General features: G+C 54.3%; 2 protein-coding genes across 5 annotated transcripts in view; one reads left to right on the top strand and one right to left on the bottom strand.

Annotated features, from left to right (window-relative positions):
* Nucleotides 1–7,973, top strand: part of DDX24 (DEAD-box helicase 24) — a 34,267-nt gene extending 26,294 nt beyond the window's left edge. Inside the window, exons 11-13 of one of the 4 annotated variants that reach the window (XR_012379148.1) lie at nt 402–2,843; nt 4,966–5,147; nt 6,934–7,973. The gene's annotated coding sequence lies outside the window, so the exon portion shown is untranslated. Of the gene's footprint in view, nt 1–401; nt 2,844–4,965 lie in introns of all 4 variants that reach the window. The other 3 variants (XR_012379149.1, XR_012379150.1, XR_003207602.2) reach the window with 3 other exon arrangements.
* OTUB2 (OTU deubiquitinase, ubiquitin aldehyde binding 2) overlaps nt 1–18,150 on the bottom strand; it is a 23,668-nt gene extending 5,518 nt beyond the window's left edge. The window contains exons 1-5 of the mRNA XM_025869425.2: nt 17,961–18,150; nt 6,518–6,613; nt 4,940–5,058; nt 1,267–1,351; nt 480–674 (exon numbers count right to left, since the gene is read on the bottom strand). Coding sequence (XP_025725210.1) covers nt 480–674; nt 1,267–1,351; nt 4,940–5,058; nt 6,518–6,613; nt 17,961–17,963 — 498 coding nt within the window. The 5' untranslated portion in view covers nt 17,964–18,150. The remainder of the gene's footprint in view (nt 1–479; nt 675–1,266; nt 1,352–4,939; nt 5,059–6,517; nt 6,614–17,960) is intronic.
* Nucleotides 18,151–18,709: the final 559 nt, after the last annotated feature.

Below are 18,709 nucleotides of genomic sequence, written 5' to 3'. Positions count from 1 at the left end.
GAGAAGCAGGCTCCCTGCTGAGCAGGGAGCCTGATGCGGGGCTCGATCCCAGGACCCTGGCATCATGACCTGAGCTGAAGGCAGACGTTTAACCGACTGAGCCACCCAGGCGCCCCTGCTACTCTGCGATTTTGTAAACAGTCTAGTCCAAGGCCCTCATTTCTCAGATGGGAAATCAGAAGCCTGGATGGGGGAAGTACTTGCCCAGAGCCACACGTTCAGTAGGCAGCTCAAGTAGGATCTGTTTCTGGCTTGCTAATCTTCAAATTACAAATGCAGGTGTGACATCAAGTCCCCTGGCTAGGGATGATGGCACTCAAGTCTCCCGAGGGGAGAGGGGCTTTCACGGCACTTCCCCATGGTCCACATGCTGACTGCCCTGTCCTCCCCGGTGTGTACAGTCCCAGGAGCTGGGTATTACACAGCAGGTCCCAGGGCTGGGGGCTAAGTCCCCAAAGCTTGAGACCCTGAGGACCTACATGAGTACAGAAGTCCTTGATGTCCATCTCCTCATCAATGAAGTGTTGGAAGAATTCCGCGCGGTTCTTGATGAAGGCTGAGGTGAGCAGGCGCAAAAACTGCACGATTTGGTCCGAGGCGCTCTGGTCGTTGAACACCTTCAGCAGGCTGGACACTGACCCGTCCTTCTCTACCAGCTCTACCACACTGTAAAACTGCACCCCGCTGGGCTGTCAGTCGGGGGGCACAGGCAAGACCTACCCTCCCCCATGGGACTCTTTCCACAGGACCCTCCCCCACCATGTGTATTTCCATTTTGAAATCCTCAAATTGAGTTACCAAAATAAGTCAATCTGGGACCAAGCTAAGTAGAGGGTTAGAAATGCTCTGCAATGCATACCTTAGCCCAGAGTCCTGTCTAGGGAACGGCAGTTGGGTTTCCTCCCATCACTGTGGTTATTGGGATTCTTATCTATAGATTCAGAACTGAATCCTCCAACCCCACGCCCCCTTCACTAAGGGGATCAGGGTTGTAGGGTGGAGAGGGGACATCTGAAGGAGGCTGGGGGATGTTTCCAGCCTGAGAGCTACTGCCCCAAAGGAGGTGCCTCTTCCCTGTGGGAGGGCAGGGCCCTGGGCTCCTTGTCCCCACACAGAGGAAGCAGCTGTCCTTCCCCAGATGGGAGGAGCAAGGACATAACCGCAGAGCCACGGGCTGTGAGGGGGCTCCAGCCAGTGCCCATTCCTGCCTGCTCTGCCAGCATGGAAGGACCTGGACCCTCAGCTGTCCTGCCCAGGTTAACTTACAGCATTAAAGAAGTTTCGGAACTTGTGCTCCTCAAAACCAGCAGCCAGAAGGTCATTTGGGGTCTGCAGGACACGTTCTTTGAACCTAAAGGAGGTAGACTGATGGCTCATGGGGAAATGCTGATGGAGCACTGCTGTACAGTCAGTGTCCTCATGCTCTCACCCACTGCCCCCAACAACTGAGGAGGGGTGTGTCACTAACAGGTGACTGACTTCTGTCCTCCCCAGTGTGTACAATCCCAGGAAGGGGGTGTAACACCCATTTCACAGATTAGGAGACTGAGGTAGTCACCACCTACTCCCAGACATGTTGATTCTACCTTTCAAAGCTTTCTGAACTCTGTCCCTCCTTCCTGTCCCCATGGTTCTTGCCATATGACCACCATCTCTGGCCAGGGCCATGCCCAACCTTCCCGTGCTCCCAGTCCCTTCTCCACGGGGACCTCCGGAGTGACCCAGCACAGCCTTCTCCCTCAGGACACAGCTCCTCAGCACGAACATCTAAGGGAGGACCCCAGCCTAGCTCCCCAACCTCCTCTCCCTTCGCAGCCTCCCTCCCACCCCAGGGCCACTCCCCATTTGCATGTCACTCCTTAGCACCCTGTCCCATCAACCAGCGGCCTGTACCTACTCACAGGAGCTAATTGTTCAGTTTTCAAGATTTGACCAGCTGGGTATTAAACATAGCCACCACCTGAACTATACTCCAACAGAAAGATATATATCCAGAACTCAGTTTCCTAATTGTCTCTGCCCTTGAGGCTATGTCTGTCTGTCGTGTGTGGTGGTGGAGATGTGACTGGGCTGTGGGATGTTTATCTCTTCCCTGCTCCCTGCTCAGTGACCCCATGACGGTGGCTTGGAAACTAGTCCTGAAAGTATTTATACCCCGAAAGGGTTATACCACCACCAGTCAGACCCCCCTGCCCCACAGCCGTGAAGACTTCGTCAGCACCGGCCACCCTTTAAACCGGTGCAGTGGCGCTTGCTCTGCCAGTGCCGGCCCCTCTGTCTCTGCTCCCACTGCAGGCCCCTCACAGTATGGCCCCCTCCTGAGACCTGGAGCTCGGGGGGCATGGCGAGGAGCCCCAGCAGCAGAGATGAGCTACAGAAACAGCGACTGGCCCGTGGGGGGAGGGTAGCAGCCTGTGCAAGGAGGACCAAGTTGGGTGGGGGGCAGCTGGCACTGGCTGAGCTGTATTCCGTCCCCTGGGAAGGGAGGCTAGACTCCCAGTGGGACAGCAAGGGGGTTTTCACAGGGTCTAGAGGCTCGAGGGGGAGGCTCAGGTGCCTCGTTGTGGGGGAGGGGGCGGTGAGGGGCGTGTGTGTGTGTGTGTGTGTGTGTGTAACATTTAAACCAGGAAGGGGAGGTCTGTGCTGGCCACAGCTGTGGGGAACACGCTGTGCTGTTCAGCTGCTCTCGGGCTTTGGGCCCCCCTTGTCCTCCCTGGCCCTCCTGAACCTCAGCTGCATCTCCACACTGACTGCTCACCAATGACTGCTGACGCCCTGTACCAAGCACTGATGAGCGCCTCGCAGGCCCAGCCAACACCAGGCTGGGACTCCCACCCGACAAGGTGAGTGGGGGGACCGGGGGCGGCATTGGGACTTGGGCGACACTCTTGCTGCTTCACGCCAGCTTTAGTGTGACTTTGGGCAAGGCTCGTAACCTTCCTGAGGCTCGGGGCACTTGACTATAAGATGGAGTACCACCACCCTTGTACATCCCACTGCCTGGTGGGCACCCCTGCTGAAAGGCTCACAGATATTTTGGACTCAGTATCACCAAAATGGAGCTCCTAATCTTCCCCAGCCCCCCGCCTGCAACAAGTGGCTTTTCCATCCGGAGAACGCTCTGGCAACACACTGGGCAGTCATCCTGGACTCCCCTCAGCTTGCGCACCATACCCAGCCATGAGCGAGTCCTGTTGATGCCACCTCTACAGGAATCTGGAATCTAACCCATCCCCTCCACCTGCTCATGCTGCCGTTATCCTCTCCTCCCCCTGCTCGCCCCAGCATGCCCCTGCTGTGCCCTCCCACTCTGTCCTGTGGATAGCGGCCAGCAGGCCAGGCAGTGCTCTGCTCAGACCCTCAGGGGCTCCATCTCATTCAGGCGGAAATTCAGGGTCTTTATAGAGGCCCATGAGGCACCCCCCCCTTAGCTCCAACCCCTACTTAAAACTTCAGCACCACCCCCCACCCCCCTGTCCCCCGCCTCCTGCCCCTGTCCTGGACAACTTGGCTACCTTCCCCGTCTAGTTTTTTCCTACACTTGCCATCGGACACATCACATACAGCCTTTGCCCTCTAGCCTGCCTGCTCCACAGGCAGGGAGTTGTGCTCTTGTTCTCTGCTGCATCCCCATGGCCTACAACAGGGTCTGTATGTTGGTGTCCTGTGTGTTGGTGATGACTGCAGGGAGGGAGGGTGCCCTGGAAGGAGTGCAGGGGTGAAGCTAAACAGCATGCAGGGCTGGTACAGACATACATGGGCTGGGCTTTGTGAGCATCACCTTGCTGAGTCCTCACAACAGCACCCTGAGTATGCAGAATTACCCACCTTCAACTGATGTGGAAACCAAGGCTCAGAGAGGTGGAGTTAGTTGCCCAAAGTCAGCAACTAAGCAAGAGTGAGGTCTGGCTTCAGAGCCCTGGACCTTGGCATGGCACAACTCTGGGGGACACGAGTAGCAGCGGGGAAAAGCCCTGCACTGGACTGCACGGTCTCTACCCTACAGAGCTATGGGGAGATGGGGAAGGAGATAGGGGACTCTCCATCAAAAGGGACTCTGTCAGTTTGTTGTTCAGGAATGACTCGTTCCAAATAAGGAACACCTAGCCTAATTTTGATCCCTTTTGAGGGAATCTATATTATGAACAGGAGATGATGGTCTTAACCTAGCCATTCTCAGCCAGGGTTGACTTGTTCCCCGACCGAAGAGGTACCTGATGGAGTCTGGAGACATTTTTGATGCCATGACTTGGGGAGGAAGGTGCTCCAGGCATCTAGCGGGTAGATGTGAGGCATGCTACTAACCACCCTGTAATGTTGGGGGGGGGGGCTCATCACATCCCCTCAGGGCAGTGAGAGCTCCAAGATCAAGAAGCAGGTCTCTTAGCTCCTTGCTGCTCCAAGTGTGTTTTGAGACCCAGCACAGCGGGAGTGTCTCCCAGGAGTTGGGGAGAAACAGAAGCCTGACCTAGACCATTCTGAATCGGGACCACACTCAACAAGATCCAGGCAGTTTGAGCAAATGGTGACGCAAGAGAAGCCCTGACCAAAGCCTAGACACAAAGGCCTAAAGGGTCGCTCTAGGGAGCAGCTGCTGGACAGAGACCCTCCTCAGCATCAGGTCAAGACCCAGGCCTGACTAGGGAGATGCCTGGTTACACACATGCAAGAACAGGGGTGGCCGAAATTATTCAGAATGGGCAAAGCTTCATTTTCTTGGAGTGAGTCTTCAAAAAGGCAACCAATGCAACCCAGCTAGGCAGCTCAAGCCAGAGTGCCAGCACCCATGGGGTCACTGGTTCCATCCCAGACTGCCTGGCTGCCCCCACCCCCACCATGGCAGCTCACTCTTCAGGTTTGGCAAGCTCATGCCTAGGAAACCCTGTTAGGGAGACCCCAGGCCCCCGGGCCCACCCAGTGGTCCCTGGCACCCACTCACTTGAGGACCTCCCTGCTCTTCCCCAGCAGGGACTCCAGGTAGGAATAGCCCAAGGCCCGGTAGAAGCAGTTCCCATCCCCCTTGGTCTTGCGGATCGCGGTGAACCTTTTGCTGAGTTCCTGTGGGGCAGAAAAGGAAATGTGGACATCTGCACTACCATCACCCTTCGTGTCATGTCCTGTGGGAGCCAGGGCCCCACCTCCCCCAGGTAACATCTGCTGCCTCCTCTCAGAGCCTTCACAGTCTCCCAGCTACCCTTCATCATACAAACGTAAAACCGTGCTGAGCCTGTCCTGTGGCAGGCACCGAGTGATGAACGGGTCATGGTCCACCCTCAGGCAGCCCACAGTCTGGGGAAACGGATCGTTACATAACTAATAACAGGACAGGAGAAGCACGGGGCGGGGGGGGGGCTTGGAGCAGTGGCATCAGAAGTCTAAGAAGGCTTCTGGAGGAATAGCACTGAGAGGAGCAGAAGTGGTGTGCATGGTACAGGGGAGGCATGGGTGAGCAGAGGCCTTGAGGGGTGAGGTGGGGTGTGGCTGAGCAGCGGGCCAGGAGTTTGCAGAGTTGGTAGGAAAGACCTCCTCAGACATAACTAAGTGGTCTGGCCAGTCCTTCAAACATTTCTCAAAAGGTGTGGCCCTCCCCAGGCCACTCACCTCCAGCTCTGCTCTTAGCTGCCAATTTCCCTCTGAAATGCGCTCCAGTCTCCCTGGCTGCCTCATGGGGCTACAGTCAGGGTTTTGAAAGCAAAGCATGGCCTTCAAGGCGTCGGTGGGCGGGGGGGTCCCTGCTCCTATCACAGCATTGAGACAGACAGCTTGGAACTAATGGGGCCCACCTCAGCCATGGCAGCAGTGAAGGTCATGCTCCTTGGGAACCCCATCTCATCTCCTGAGAGTGTTGCAGGGTACATGAATCCCTGCGGCCTAGCCCGTGCTCCTGCCCCAGGAAGTGTTCCCTGGGGCTGCAGGAGACAGTCCTGCCAATGAGCAGAGAGAAGCAGAGGCATGCTGCCCGAGAGATAGAGAGCCCAGGCTCCTCCTCCTGCCCTGGTTCTGTGAGCTGTCCCTGCATCCTTCTGGTAAACTCCCCTTTTTGCAAAGCCCAGCTGGAGTGGCCATTCCCCGCTGAGAGATGCCCTAGTACTGTGGTTATGGATGCAGCTTATGAGATCAGGCTTCCTGGTCCAAATCCCAGCTTGTCCACTCACTAGCTGTAGGACTGTGGGCCTGCCATTTAGTATCTATGCCTCGGTTTCCTCAGCCGTAAAATGTGGATAATAAAAGTACTGACTTTGCAACACTGTAATGAGGTCTCAGTGAGTAAATAAAGCACCTAGGATAGCACCTAGCTTTAAAAAAATGTTTTTAAATTGATATATATATATATATATATCAACTAAAAAATTTCTCAGAGGCAAATGCCCAACATCAAAATATTCTGGGAGCCCTTTAATTTGCCCTGGAGCCTGGCCCCAATGCGAAGCTGTTCTTTCAGAATGGCACCTTTGACTCCAATCCCAGCTCCAGCACATTAGCTCTAAGATCCTCTCCCCCTGCAAACCTGTCTCACCTGGATTTTCCTCTGGTAAATCCTGTTTTCAGGATGATCCCGAAGAATTGATAGAATGTCACATTTTTCTGATATTAGGTTGAAAGATGTTTCACTCTGCAAGAAAAAGCAGAGCTGTGACAATTTCAAAGCAACTGACGGGTTTCCACCAAGTAGATCCATGACATAGGGAATGGTACCTTCCCACAAAAGGCACATTCCCAGTTATCTTGGATGTCAGTTCCCTGGACAGGGAGCCAGGGTCGGCCCCATCATGTAGGGGTGTCATCCTGTACCTTCTGAATGGATTCATTTTAGAGTATAACCCCTTGAACCTAGTGAGCCTTCATGCTGGAGTATGAGGTGTCTCTTTGTCTCCTGTCCTTCCTGTCTCACTCATTCATTCTTTTATTCGCCACCAATTCCTGAACATCCAGCCTGCACCAAGCATTGTGTAACAAGGGGAAGTAGAGGTTGGAACATCCGGCAGACGCACCACCTACCGGCGGAAGTCCATACTGCAGCCCAGCCGGAGTCCAGGTCAATTCCAACCCAGAGATCAGCTTCCTGTCCCAGAGGCAGGGCTCTGGAGGGCTGAGGAGAAATCCACAGGGAGCCGGTAATGGCAAGAGGCGGCTTTGGGCCAGGGAAAGTGCAGGAGATGTCTCTGTTCTAGTAGCCAACTCCCTGCCAGCCTCCTCTCTGCCTCAAGCTGTTCCCGCCCAGACTCTGCCTGGAGAAGTGGCAGATGCACCCCTGCCTCCAACCCATCCCTAGAGCAGCTCTGATTCCAGCGTGAAAATAATGTACGAGGAATTGGTATTAAAGTCACATGTCATTTAGTTTAAGAGAAGTGGCCCTGGTGCTTGCATATAACCCAAGGGGACCCGCACAGCTGTACGCTTGATGTTATTTGGGATTTTCGTGACTGGAAATCCAGTTTTCCATCCATTTATTACCATCATTTTGGACAGAGGTGTTGTCAGAGCTCACCACTTTTACTTTATGCCTCCTACCACACGGGCCTTTCCTGGGCAACCTCTCTGCCTCCTCACGGACTTGACAATGACCTCAACCCCATAGGGCTGAAGGCTTACAAGCCCCTTTCCACCTGGAAAAAATGTCTGGATTTTTGATGATTAGATTTTGCCAGAGCTCAGCACTGGAAGCAGAGAGCTGGGCCACAGGATCATACAACGAGCTGTGAGTGATTTCTGGGGCTACCCATCTCCACACTGGACAGACTCAAAACTTCTGACAATGAGCTGCTTTGACTGGGAAGGGACATTTCTGGCGGCCTGGATGCTCCCTGCCATCAAGGTCTCCAGAGCTACAGAGGCTTCCCTTGGCACAGGACAGCTTGTCACACTACCCGGGACCTTCCATTTACCTGATGCCCCAGGGCCCATCACAGGGCCTGGAACAGAGCTGGGGATGAGAGGTTTGTTAAACGAATAAAAGCCACTGCCTCCATGAAGCCTTCTGGCTTGCCCCACCTCATCCAAGTCAGGCTTGGGATCTCCCTTGAATTCACACTTCATTCCTTTTCTCCCTTTCTGGTGGCCTCAAACATGCCCTCTCCTGGATTGGGGTGGTGGTGGTCAGACCAACTTCCCAGAGGAAAACCTGAGTGGAGAGGGATGAATGTGTTGTCCCAAGAAGAACAGGAGGAAAAGGCTTTCTAAAAGAGAGAACAGGGCATGCAAATGCTTGGTGGGTGGGGGAAGAGACTCTGGGTTTTATTTCTGGAAGCTTCCATTCCATACCCACATTCTTTGCAAAATTAAGTTAGCCTCAGGCTCCTTCCTCCCTTCAGCTCAGACAGGGGCAGAGGAACCATCAGGAGTTGTGAAATAACCATGCTGGGGCGGACACTGTGGGCTGCTTTTCCGTCAGCCACTACCCATTTCTTCCCTACTAACGGGGCCCCTGTCTTACTCCAGGCAATGTGGTAGAAAATGTTTGGGCCAAGTCATGACAACCCTAACCTCTTCAATGATTTTTCTAGCCTTCCTTATATGTGTGGGCAGCCAGGTGATCAGGGCTGGTCAGCTGGGTCCATGACAAGTATTCTGGGGGGCTCGGGGAAGGCTTTTGGTTTTGGATAAAAGGAACAGAAATGGCACGTCCTATTCCTTCCTGCTTCTTCGTGCCTTCAGTGCAGATGCAATGTCTGCACTACAACAGCCATCCTGTGACCATGAGGCTGAAAGCCAATATGTGGAAAATGGTCGGATGATCTGCTATCCTAAGTCCAAGATGTAGAGAATAACAGATGCCATGATTGTGCACCTACTATGTGCCAAGCTCTGGGACAGAGGCTTACATATCCCCATTATCTCATTAATTCCCCACTAACAATTATACCCACTCCACTGACAAGGAGGTGATTTAATGCAGATCTGTCTGACTCTGAAACCCTTGGAAATTCTACCAAGCCAAACTGCTAGGCAAACAGAGCTCAGAGTCTAGCTCTTGAGGGAGCAAGGCTGCTAGACCCTAAAGGAACACTGTGTACAGGGCACGCTAGGGTCTCTGCACCATCAGGCCAGGTCCCAGCCTCCTGCCCCTTTGGCCCCAGCCAGGCAGACAGCCTAGCTCTTTACCCAGCTCAGTGCCTCCAGCAGTGTCCCCCAGTCTGAGGACACTCATCACAGAGGGAATAAGAGATGATTTACAGGTGATGTCCGGACATGATGTTAAAACACATCGGGACATCAGGAGGGAAAGTTATTCTCTTGTCAGTTTCCTTCAAAATTTCTAATCATGCCAACGAGAAAGTTGGTTTCCAACATACTTTTAACTCCTTCCCACTCTGCTAGTGTCTTTTGACCAGTGAGCAGGGAGCCTAAAAGTGTTCCATTTTCTTTAGGTAAGCTTTACACCTAACGTGGGACTTGAACTCATGACCCAGAGATCAAGTCACAGCTCTACCGACTGAGCCAGCCAGGAGCCCCAAAGGGTTCCATTTTCATTTGCAATTCAAATGTAAAACAAGCCAGCTTTGAGGGGCACCCGCGACCTTGATCTCTGGGTCACGGGTGCTGTGAAGCCTCCATTGGGTACAGAGCTTACTTAAAACCAAAAAGGGCGCCTGGGTGGCTCAGTTGGTTAAGCGACTGCCTTCGGCTCAGGTCATGATCCTGGAGTCCCGGGATCGAGTCCCGCATCGGGCTCCCTGCTCAGCAGTGAGTCGGCTTCTCCCTCTGACCCTCCCCTCTCTCATGCTCTGTCATTCTCTGTCTCAAAAAAATAAATAAAATTTAAAAAAATATATTTAAAAAAAACCCTCCCCCCAAAAAAGCCTGTTTTATTAACTTGGTTGGCATTTTTATGAGAAGTGAACGTGTTTGGATCTATTCTAAATCATGGAAGAGTTCCATTACTGGCATAGCAACTGTTGCTGTACGGTTCATCTTGCGCTCCTACTACTATGTGCTAATAAAGGACCCCGTAAGTTTCAGAATAAAAAATCCACTTCTGCGGTTTTGAGGGAAAAGCAAGGTGACCCTCAGGTATGTTTCAACACAGCCAGCATGCCCACCCTATGGCACCCTCTCACTCACTCTCACTTCATTCCAAAGTCCCATTACCCACCTCACTAACAAAAGGCTTGTTTTTACAGGCCGAGGACTTAAAATGTTGGCTCGGGTCTTTTTTTTTTTTTAAGATTTTATTTTATTTGACAGAAAGAGACAGCGAGAGAGGGAACACAAGCAGGGGGAGTGGGAGAGGGAGAAGCAGGCTTCCCGCGGAACAGGGAGCCCGATACGGGGCTCGATCCCAGGACCCTGAGATCATGACCTGAGCCGAAGGCAGATACTTAACCGACTGAGCCACCCAGGCGCCCCTCAGGCCTTTCTAAACATGGATTAAAAAGCACTACCAATGGTATCTAACGCTGCTTCTGCCTGGCCTGCCCCAAACAAACCCCAGGCAGACAACGGGCTGGGGGAGCCTGTAGTTGTATTCAGTCGTTTCTGAGAGGATAGTGATGGAGGCATGGAAAGGCGTTTAAGGAATTACTCTGAACTATGTAAGGATAAGTACTGAAGATGGTAGCAAAGGGCCATCAACGGTCAAAATGAGAATATTAGCAGTAGATCAGGGAAAGGGACACGCACCTTGGACCAGGAAAGCCGATCTAGATTTTCCACTTGCCATAATATAAACTTGGCCTGAGGGGCAAATTTCCTTAGGCTATTGAATTTAAAGGAAAAATATTGAATAGCGGTTCAGGGCACCTCTTGGCCACTGAGGGTGGAGCTCATCATACTCGGGGTTCGAGAGCCCCACTGTCAACACTGGCTTCTCCTTCATCCCTGTTCCCATGCACCCCCCCAGTAGGTAGTGCCTGTGGCACGTGTTTCGATAAGTACCTTTTTTATTGAGGGAAAGTATATATAAAATATACCCCCATAACCACTTTTAAGTTTACAGTTCCGTGGCATTTAATACACACATGATTGTGCAACTATCACCACCTTCCATCCCCAGAACTTTTTCATCATCCCCACCTGACCCTCTATCCATTAAACATTAATTCCCCATTCCCGCCTCCCCCCGCCCCAGCCCCTGCAGCCACCATCCGACCTTCTGTGAATCTGCCTATCCCAGGGACCTCATTTAAGTGGAATCTATTGGTCTTCTTAAAACTACAGAGTTGTTTTATGTATGCGTGTGTTTTAAATGTGCATACAGATATTGTGACCTTTTTATTTTGCTTCATTCGATACTATTTTCAGATTTACCCCTCCTGACAAATCGTTCCCCGGTGGTCCGCCTCCACCACAGGTGATGGAGCCTCGGGTTAGCTCCGGCGCCCCCTCGTGGTCACAGGTGGATTTATCGGGGCTCCGGGCCCCGGGGCTTTCCAGCATGGCCCAAGTCAGGTCCAGGAGGTCCCCGTCCCCCTCCCTTTTCCCCTCCCCAGCAGCATGGCCCTGGTCACAGCTCTGGGGAAAAACTAGAGTCTCAAATGCCAGGGAGAGCCTGGGCATAGCCTCAAATACTGGCCCATTATCTGGTACAATGCTTTCTGGGTTTGATGTTGGCTGACTCTAATTGGTGTTATTTTATTATATTCTAATCGTGGCTGAAATTTTCCAGGATGTTATGTTCAAAGCACAGGCCTGACAATGTTCCGTCAGACCTAATCAGGACACCTGAAAGGATCTCAGCCTTTAATTGCTGTTTTGCAGATACATATGCTAATTAGGTAGCTCGCAACTCTGCTTGGAAACAGCATTTAGCAGGTTAAGTTGAGGCCTATATATTTCAGAGTGAGCAAAGGACACTTCTTCCATCACTGGCTCTTCCCCAGCAATCCTGGGACCCAGCCCCATGCACTCGCAGGTGGGCTTGGCATTCAGAGCAGGTGTGAGTCCTCTGGGAGCGTGGCCTCGGTCTCCCTGGCCTTTTCCTCCCACAGCCTCCAGGGCCTGGGCAGAAATCCAAGCACCTACTGTGGCAAAGCTGATCCCAGCCCGAGGCCATACCCCCTCCAAATGCGGGGAGACTCAGGTTCCCCATTTTCCTCTGGTCTTTCCTCCAAAGCCTCTCTCTACAGACCGAAAACCTGGCCCCGTAGCCCTGAGCATTGCTCCACCAGCCTCAAACCAACTAAAAGCTGGGCTCACCCAGCTCTCCACCCACAGCCCAGTCCGTGCATCCAACCACTTTGGTTCAAAGCCCTGAGAGCTTCTGAAGATGCCTCCAAGAAGGGACAGGGAGTGGCCCCCCACCAGGGTGATGGGGGAGTTCGATCCCACAGCTCTGCATCCCTGCCCGAGGGAACCCCATGTACCTGGCGTTCGAGGATTTCCAGGTACCCCTGGGAGATGATGGGCTGGGCTGACACAGGCTGCAGGACAGGGAGGTGCAGAGCCAAAAGGAGTGGGCTCTGGCAGCTCAGTCCAACCGATCCTAAAGGCCTGTCTCATGAGATGACATGTGACCCCAAGCAAGATCCCTGCCCTCCCATGAGTTCTCAGTAGGCCCCTCTTGGAATAGGTACAGCTCAAGGCCTGAATTCAGTCTCCCTGGGCTTTCATGAGAAGCAAGACAGTAGGACAATAAAGCTCCAAAAGATCAGGGTCCTTGGTCCCTTCTGTTCACGGTGTACCCCAGGTCCTTGGGGCATTCCAGCAGCTGGTACCCAGCAGGTGCTCAGTGATCACTTGATGAATGAATGAAACCACCATTGCTGGGCATTCACTATGGCAGGTGCTGTAGATTATCTCATTTAAGGCTTGAAGTATGTGTTTTACAAATGGACATGGAGGCGTGGAGAGGTCAACCATCTGCCTGAGGTCACACAGTGAGGCAATCTTTGGTAGGGACTTGGACCCTGCTCACCCAGCACATCAAAAGTATTCAACAGGAAGCACCTGGGGGGCTTAGCTGAGTAAGCATCTGACTCGATCTCAGCTCAGGTCTTGATCTCAGGGCCGTGAGTTCAAGCCCCACACTGGGCTCCATGCTGGGCTTGGCGCGTACTTAAAAAAAAAAAATGTATTCAACAGACCTGGGTGCCTTCCTGTACCTTCTCATCCTCCAGGAACAGAACCCATCTGGCCCTCACGTGTGTCCTCTTGTCACTTCCTGCGGCGCTCCTCAACAGTCAGGCCTCGGGCTCACACCTCTGCCTACAGAGGCCCCCCTCAACGTACCCTTTACTGCGTCTGTGCACATCCCTGAACCCAGGCTCTGAGGTGCTAGTGGGCCTCTCACAGGCCCACCCTGGGCCCCAGCAGGCAAGGCCAGCCCGCGGCCAGCCCGACCTCCCTCTGAGGCTGCTCCACAGGCACGGCTGACCACAGGCTGAGTCAGCCTCGTTAACCAGGCCCCGTGCCCCAGAAGCCACGACTCACCGCGTGGCCTGACCTCAAGCTACCGGCTCCTTCACAGTAGAGGCTAGAGCTTCCAGGGGTCACCCGGACAGGGCTCCGAACCTGGCCAGCCTTCCCTCTCCTCTCAGAAGGTCCCTGTCACTTCCCACCCCTGCCTCCTCTCCAGGGGTCTCGGGTCCCTGGGGCCCCAGCCCTGGTCTTGCTGCCTGGGGCTGGGGTCTCCACAGTGGGCTGTCACTGGAGCTGGAAGGAAACACCCTTTGAACTGTCTACTTTAGGACGGGATGTATAATACATGAATGCATAGAATGATCAATTTTTTAATTGATGAGTGATCACAATGTTTGGAGGCAAAAGATCAAGGGAAGACCTAGTGCCCTGAACCACTTTCCTGTTGTGGCTAACACATGTTAGCACAAACTCGGTGACTTAAAAACAACACTCGTTTGTTACTTTGCATTTCTGGGGGCTCCAGAGGAAAACCCATTTCCTTACCTTTTTCACTTTCTAGAAGCTACCTGCGTTCCTTGGTTCATGATCCCCCTCCTTCCACTGTCCCAACTCCTCACTTGAACCGCCCCCACCTCTGCCCGGCCCCTGTGATAAGGACCTTTGTGATTACATCATTGGGCCCGCCTGGGTGATCCAGGGCCTTCTCCCATCTCAATACCCCTAACTTCACCACACCTGTGAGGCCCTTGTTGCCATGTGAGGGACCTTATTCACAGGTTCTGGGGATTAGGTGTGGACATCCTCGGGGGGCCCCATAGGCCCCTTCTGTGCTGTTCAGCTAAGGAAACAGGGAAGACCCTGCATCTGGGCTCCCATCCCTCTTGGGTCACAATTATTGGCTAGCCTTGCAGAGACCGTGAACTCAGACCCCAGCCACTCTCTCATTTGATGCCTGGACTCACACATCTCCTGAAGGACCCTCCGATTTTCATTTCTGGCCCTGACCTCTCCCTGAAGCTCTGGCCTCAAACAGCCAGCAGCCACAAAGATGTCTGACCAGCATCCCCCAGCTACCGTGCCCCAACTGCTCTCTCGCTCCACCCCTGCCTCCTCTCCAGGGGTCTCGGCCCCCTGAAAGGCCCCTCCATCCAGCCAGAGCTCAGGCCAATCCTAGGACCCCACTTGCACACCTCTCTTCTCCATCGGCTCTGCTCCTGGGTCAAGCCAGAGTTGCCACCTCAAGGAGGCTGCAACAGCATCGACCCAACCGACCTCTAGCTTCCGCTCCTGCCCCTCTTCCCCACAATCCTCCACAGCAGCCACCAAAGGCTGCTGCCCATGTGAGCCAGAGGAGGGCACAACTTTCCTCAGTTCCCTCCCGGGGCTCCCCTCACCGTAGGAAAAGACTTGATGACAACCCTGCCAGGTCCTACAACATCCGGCCTTGCCTACCTTCTTCTCCCAGAGCTCCAGCCTCAGTGAATCTCTTTTGAGTTCTTCCAACAAGACATGCCCATTTCTACCTCAGGGCCTTTGCACATGCTATTCCTGCTGTGGATGCGCCTCTTCTTCAGACTCAGGTGGTATCACCTCCTCAGACAGGTCCTCCCTGAGCGCCCTGTGTAAAGTCGCCCCTCCCCCCCCCCCACCACCTTGACTTGCTTTATTTCTTCAGCGCATTGGCTGCCACGTAGGTTCACTCATTTCCTTGCAATCTGTCTATCCCTCCACTAGAATGTCAACAACACGAGGGCAGGGATTTTGCACACCTGTCAAGACCAGATCCCCCAGTGCTTGGCACGCAGTCATGCTCCAAAAATGCGCACTGAGTGGCCGGGTGAACAAATGCATGAGCGGGTCTCACCCAGCCTGGCCACCTCCAACCCTGTGTCCACCCCACTGCCAGAGAGCTCATCCAAGTCAACCACCTCGTACTTGCCCGAAGTATGTTACAGTTCTTGCTACCTCCCCATCGGCAGAATAAAACTCAAAGCGCACAGCACAGCATGTGAAGCCCTTCTTAGCACATCCTGACCCTTCCTACTTTCCTGACTCATCTCCCCTCCCTCCTCTGAGCCCCATGCATCCACACAGACCTTTCCCAGAATATCCCAATCTTAACCATGTTTCCAGGCCTTTAAGCACACTGTCCTACCCTGCCTGGAATGTACTATTCCTCAAATCCTTCCTGAATACTCCTATGTATGCTTCAAAACCCCATTCAAAAGACTCCCTTGTGAAGCCTTCCCTGATACTCCCTGCACCCTCAGAGCGTACCAGCTTTCTGCTGTGTTCCTAAAGCCCTCCGTCAGGCCTCTGGGGCCATGATCAGGAGCTCAGGAATTGCTTGTGTCTAGTTCTGCCTTGACCAACAGGCAGTGAGCTCCTAAGAGAGGTCACGCCCCTCGTCTTTCTCATCACTGCCCATCATGGGGCATGACTAGGGTGCCTGCCTCCTGGGGGCTTCTTTGATAAATAAAAGAGTAAAGCCCTGAAAGGCCCTGTGGTTTTACTGTTCACCTCGCATGCTCATTGATGCATTTTGAGTGAGCACTTATGACTTAACAGCCCCAGCCAGTGGTTGCCCCAGGCCTGGACCTCATCCCGGCCCCTGCCTTCCTAAGGGGCCTTGTGTCTCCTACATGGGACCCTCCCTCCAGCCTAGCCCAGTGACTTTGAAGTGGGAGAGGAAAGAAGATGCTGTATTTCCCAAGGACATTCCTCTCCCCTACAGCCCCCGCACAGATAGCACCATTCACACCACGAAGAAACAACAATCACCCCAGAGCCCGCATAGCATGGTGCCTAGCTAACAGTAGGTGCTCAATAAATGCTGGGTAAACAAACAGGAACACAGACACTGCACAGCCCTCTCCCACCCTGTGATTCCCAGGCAGACATCCTATTGGGTGGATTAACCACTTCACCCCTCTCCAAGGCCCCCAAGCCTTCCCTGACGGGGTGAGGGCTTGGTGCTTCTCACCCCATCTGCCCTCTAACTTCCGGTCTTGAGAGTCCAGGGCAGTGGGGAAGGTGGAGTCAGAGGCCTCGCTGTGTAGCACAAAGACAAAAAGTTCAGGTCCTCACCCCCCCACCGTCCCTGCCCTCCTCTCAGCTTCCCGGTGGTGGCCAGAAGGCATGCCAGGCTCCAGCTCTGGGGTGGCTAAAGCCATTATTACCCCAGGCCCTGCCACTCCCTGGTGGGTGACAGATGCAGAAACGCCTGGGCCCCCTTCCAGGAGCAGCCGAGCCAGGGAAACGCTTGGGCACTGGGTAGAAGCAGGAAGCTGATGCTTCTAGATGCCCCGGCAGCAGGCTGCTTTGTCCAGGATGGTCCCCCGACTTGGATGACCTGCTGCCCACACCACACTCAGAATGTAACAGGCCATGACCATGCTTTGACCCATGCCCCAGCCCAGCAGCATCCTGAAGGGGTGACCATCTCCCCGAGCAGACATGGGAGGGAGGAGGCCAAGAAGAACCAGACACCTGTGTCCACCCACTTCCAGGACTCTGTTATCACAGGAACAACCACAGCTAGTTACCTGGGCCAAGCGCCCCACGGGCATCACCTCACCGGGTCCTTGCAGCGCCTGTTGAGCAGATGCACAAAATAGTGCTGGGGGTGGGGGGGGTGGGGGGAAGACCAACCAAAGCCTCTTGGTTTCCAAGGGGTGGAGGTGGCATCTGAACTCGGAGCTGTGTGACCCCAAGCCACCATAGGGGCCACCAGCCCTTACACTCTACAAGCTCCCTGCAGCAGGAGGCTGAGGATTAAAGGGTTTTACACAGTCGTTACACCCAGTCCCTTGCAGAGTGCCTGAGCCCTCCCCCCACAACCTGGAAAATGGACTGATGTAACCCAAGGAGCACCGGACTGGGAATCCAGAGGCTTGTGTTCAAGTCCCAGGTCCACCACAATCACTCCCAGCCCCTTCCTTACCTGGGCCTCAGTTTCCCCACCTACCCAAGTTCCAGGTTTGGCCTGCCTCAGAGTGTCTCTGGGGCCATTTCCGCTCTGAATCAGGGGTTCCTCTAGTCTTCGCTTTGCCTGGACCCCTAATTCACCTGCCTCATAACTTGAGGCAGCCTCTCCATGTGTGTCCTAATGCACACACCGTCTGTTCATCTGCGGGATGGAGAGGACGTCCCGCGACCGGCCACTCCTGCACCTCCTAGGTCACTTGTGGGGCTTGGCGGGGAAGGTCTCCAGTGCCCGAGCCCTGTGTGGGTGGCGCCCTGAGCTGCCCACTGAGGGGTCGGGGGGGCTACTTAACAAAGAGGGCGACCCTTAGCCCTGGAGTCTCCCAGTTCCCGTTCCCGTCGAGGGCGCCTACCTTGCGCCGTCGCGGCGACACCCTCGGGGACACCGGGGACGAGAGCGCCAGGGGCCGGGGTCCTAGAGGCCGGGCTGGGTCCCCTTCGCTGGGCGTCCACGGGGGACGGCGGGGCCTTGCAGGGCCTTCCCAGGAAGGACGGGGCCCCCAGCATCCGTCCCGACTCACTATTCCCCGGGGTCCGAACGCCGCGGGACCCGCGCTGGGGACTGAGCCGGACGCTCGTCCCCCGTCCCGCGAGCGCACATGCGCCCCGGCGGCGAGCCCGCCTACCGCGCCCCCCTTCCAGCTCCTCCTCCCCCGCTTCCCCCCACGACCACTGACCATAGTGACCGGAGCCGTCGGGCCAGGTCTCGCTCCAGGGAGGAGCGATCCGGTGCGGGAGGGCGCCGCGGAAGCCACTGGCTGGGTCCGCCTTTGGGTCGGGCGGCGGGAGCCTCGAGGGCGTGGGGGCGAGCGGAGAATAGACCCGACCGCTCCGCAAACCACAAGCTAGACCTCCACTGTGTCCCAGCAAGACACACGCCCCGCGATTGACGTCTGAAGCGGGCAATCAGGAGCCGGGGCACAGGACGTCACAGAAAGTGGGTGGGACTTCACGCGCCTTCAGCCTATGCTTTAGGGTTCATTTGACAGGGTGCCGCCCCCTTTTAAAGACACAGAAAGCTTTTAACTAGCAAAGGAGTTAGCCCAACCCAGAAAGACAGGTCTTCATTTGTAAAGGCTGATGGGCTTTTGACCAAAACTGCAAATTGAGGTCTTCTGAAAGATTAGTTGGCTCTCATTAATTCCTAAACAAGGCCACGTAAGTATAGTTTGTTCAAGATCAGAGGACAGGTGCTTAGGGAACACGTGCCCAATAACATTAAGTTACCTGCCTGCCCTTGTGTAGCTTCTAAATAATGTTTTACCCACTTCCAACTCATGAATCAGTAGGTTACCAGGCACCCAATTAATGGTTGTTGAATGAATGAATTTCCAGGATCGTTGATGCCGTGCCTCTGGAATTGTATGGCTATATATGTTTGGCACAGACGTGAATCAGGTTTGGTGACTCAGCCTGCATACAAGCT

The sequence above is a fragment of the Callorhinus ursinus genome, unplaced genomic scaffold, assembly GCF_003265705.2.
Source record: "Callorhinus ursinus isolate GAN/ISIS: 27379988/994484 unplaced genomic scaffold, GSC_fseal_2.0 scaffold8, whole genome shotgun sequence".
NCBI classification, from domain to species: domain Eukaryota; kingdom Metazoa; phylum Chordata; class Mammalia; order Carnivora; family Otariidae; genus Callorhinus; species Callorhinus ursinus.
The sequence above is the reverse complement of the archived record's forward strand: the minus strand, read 5'-3'. Positions and strand labels throughout refer to the sequence as shown.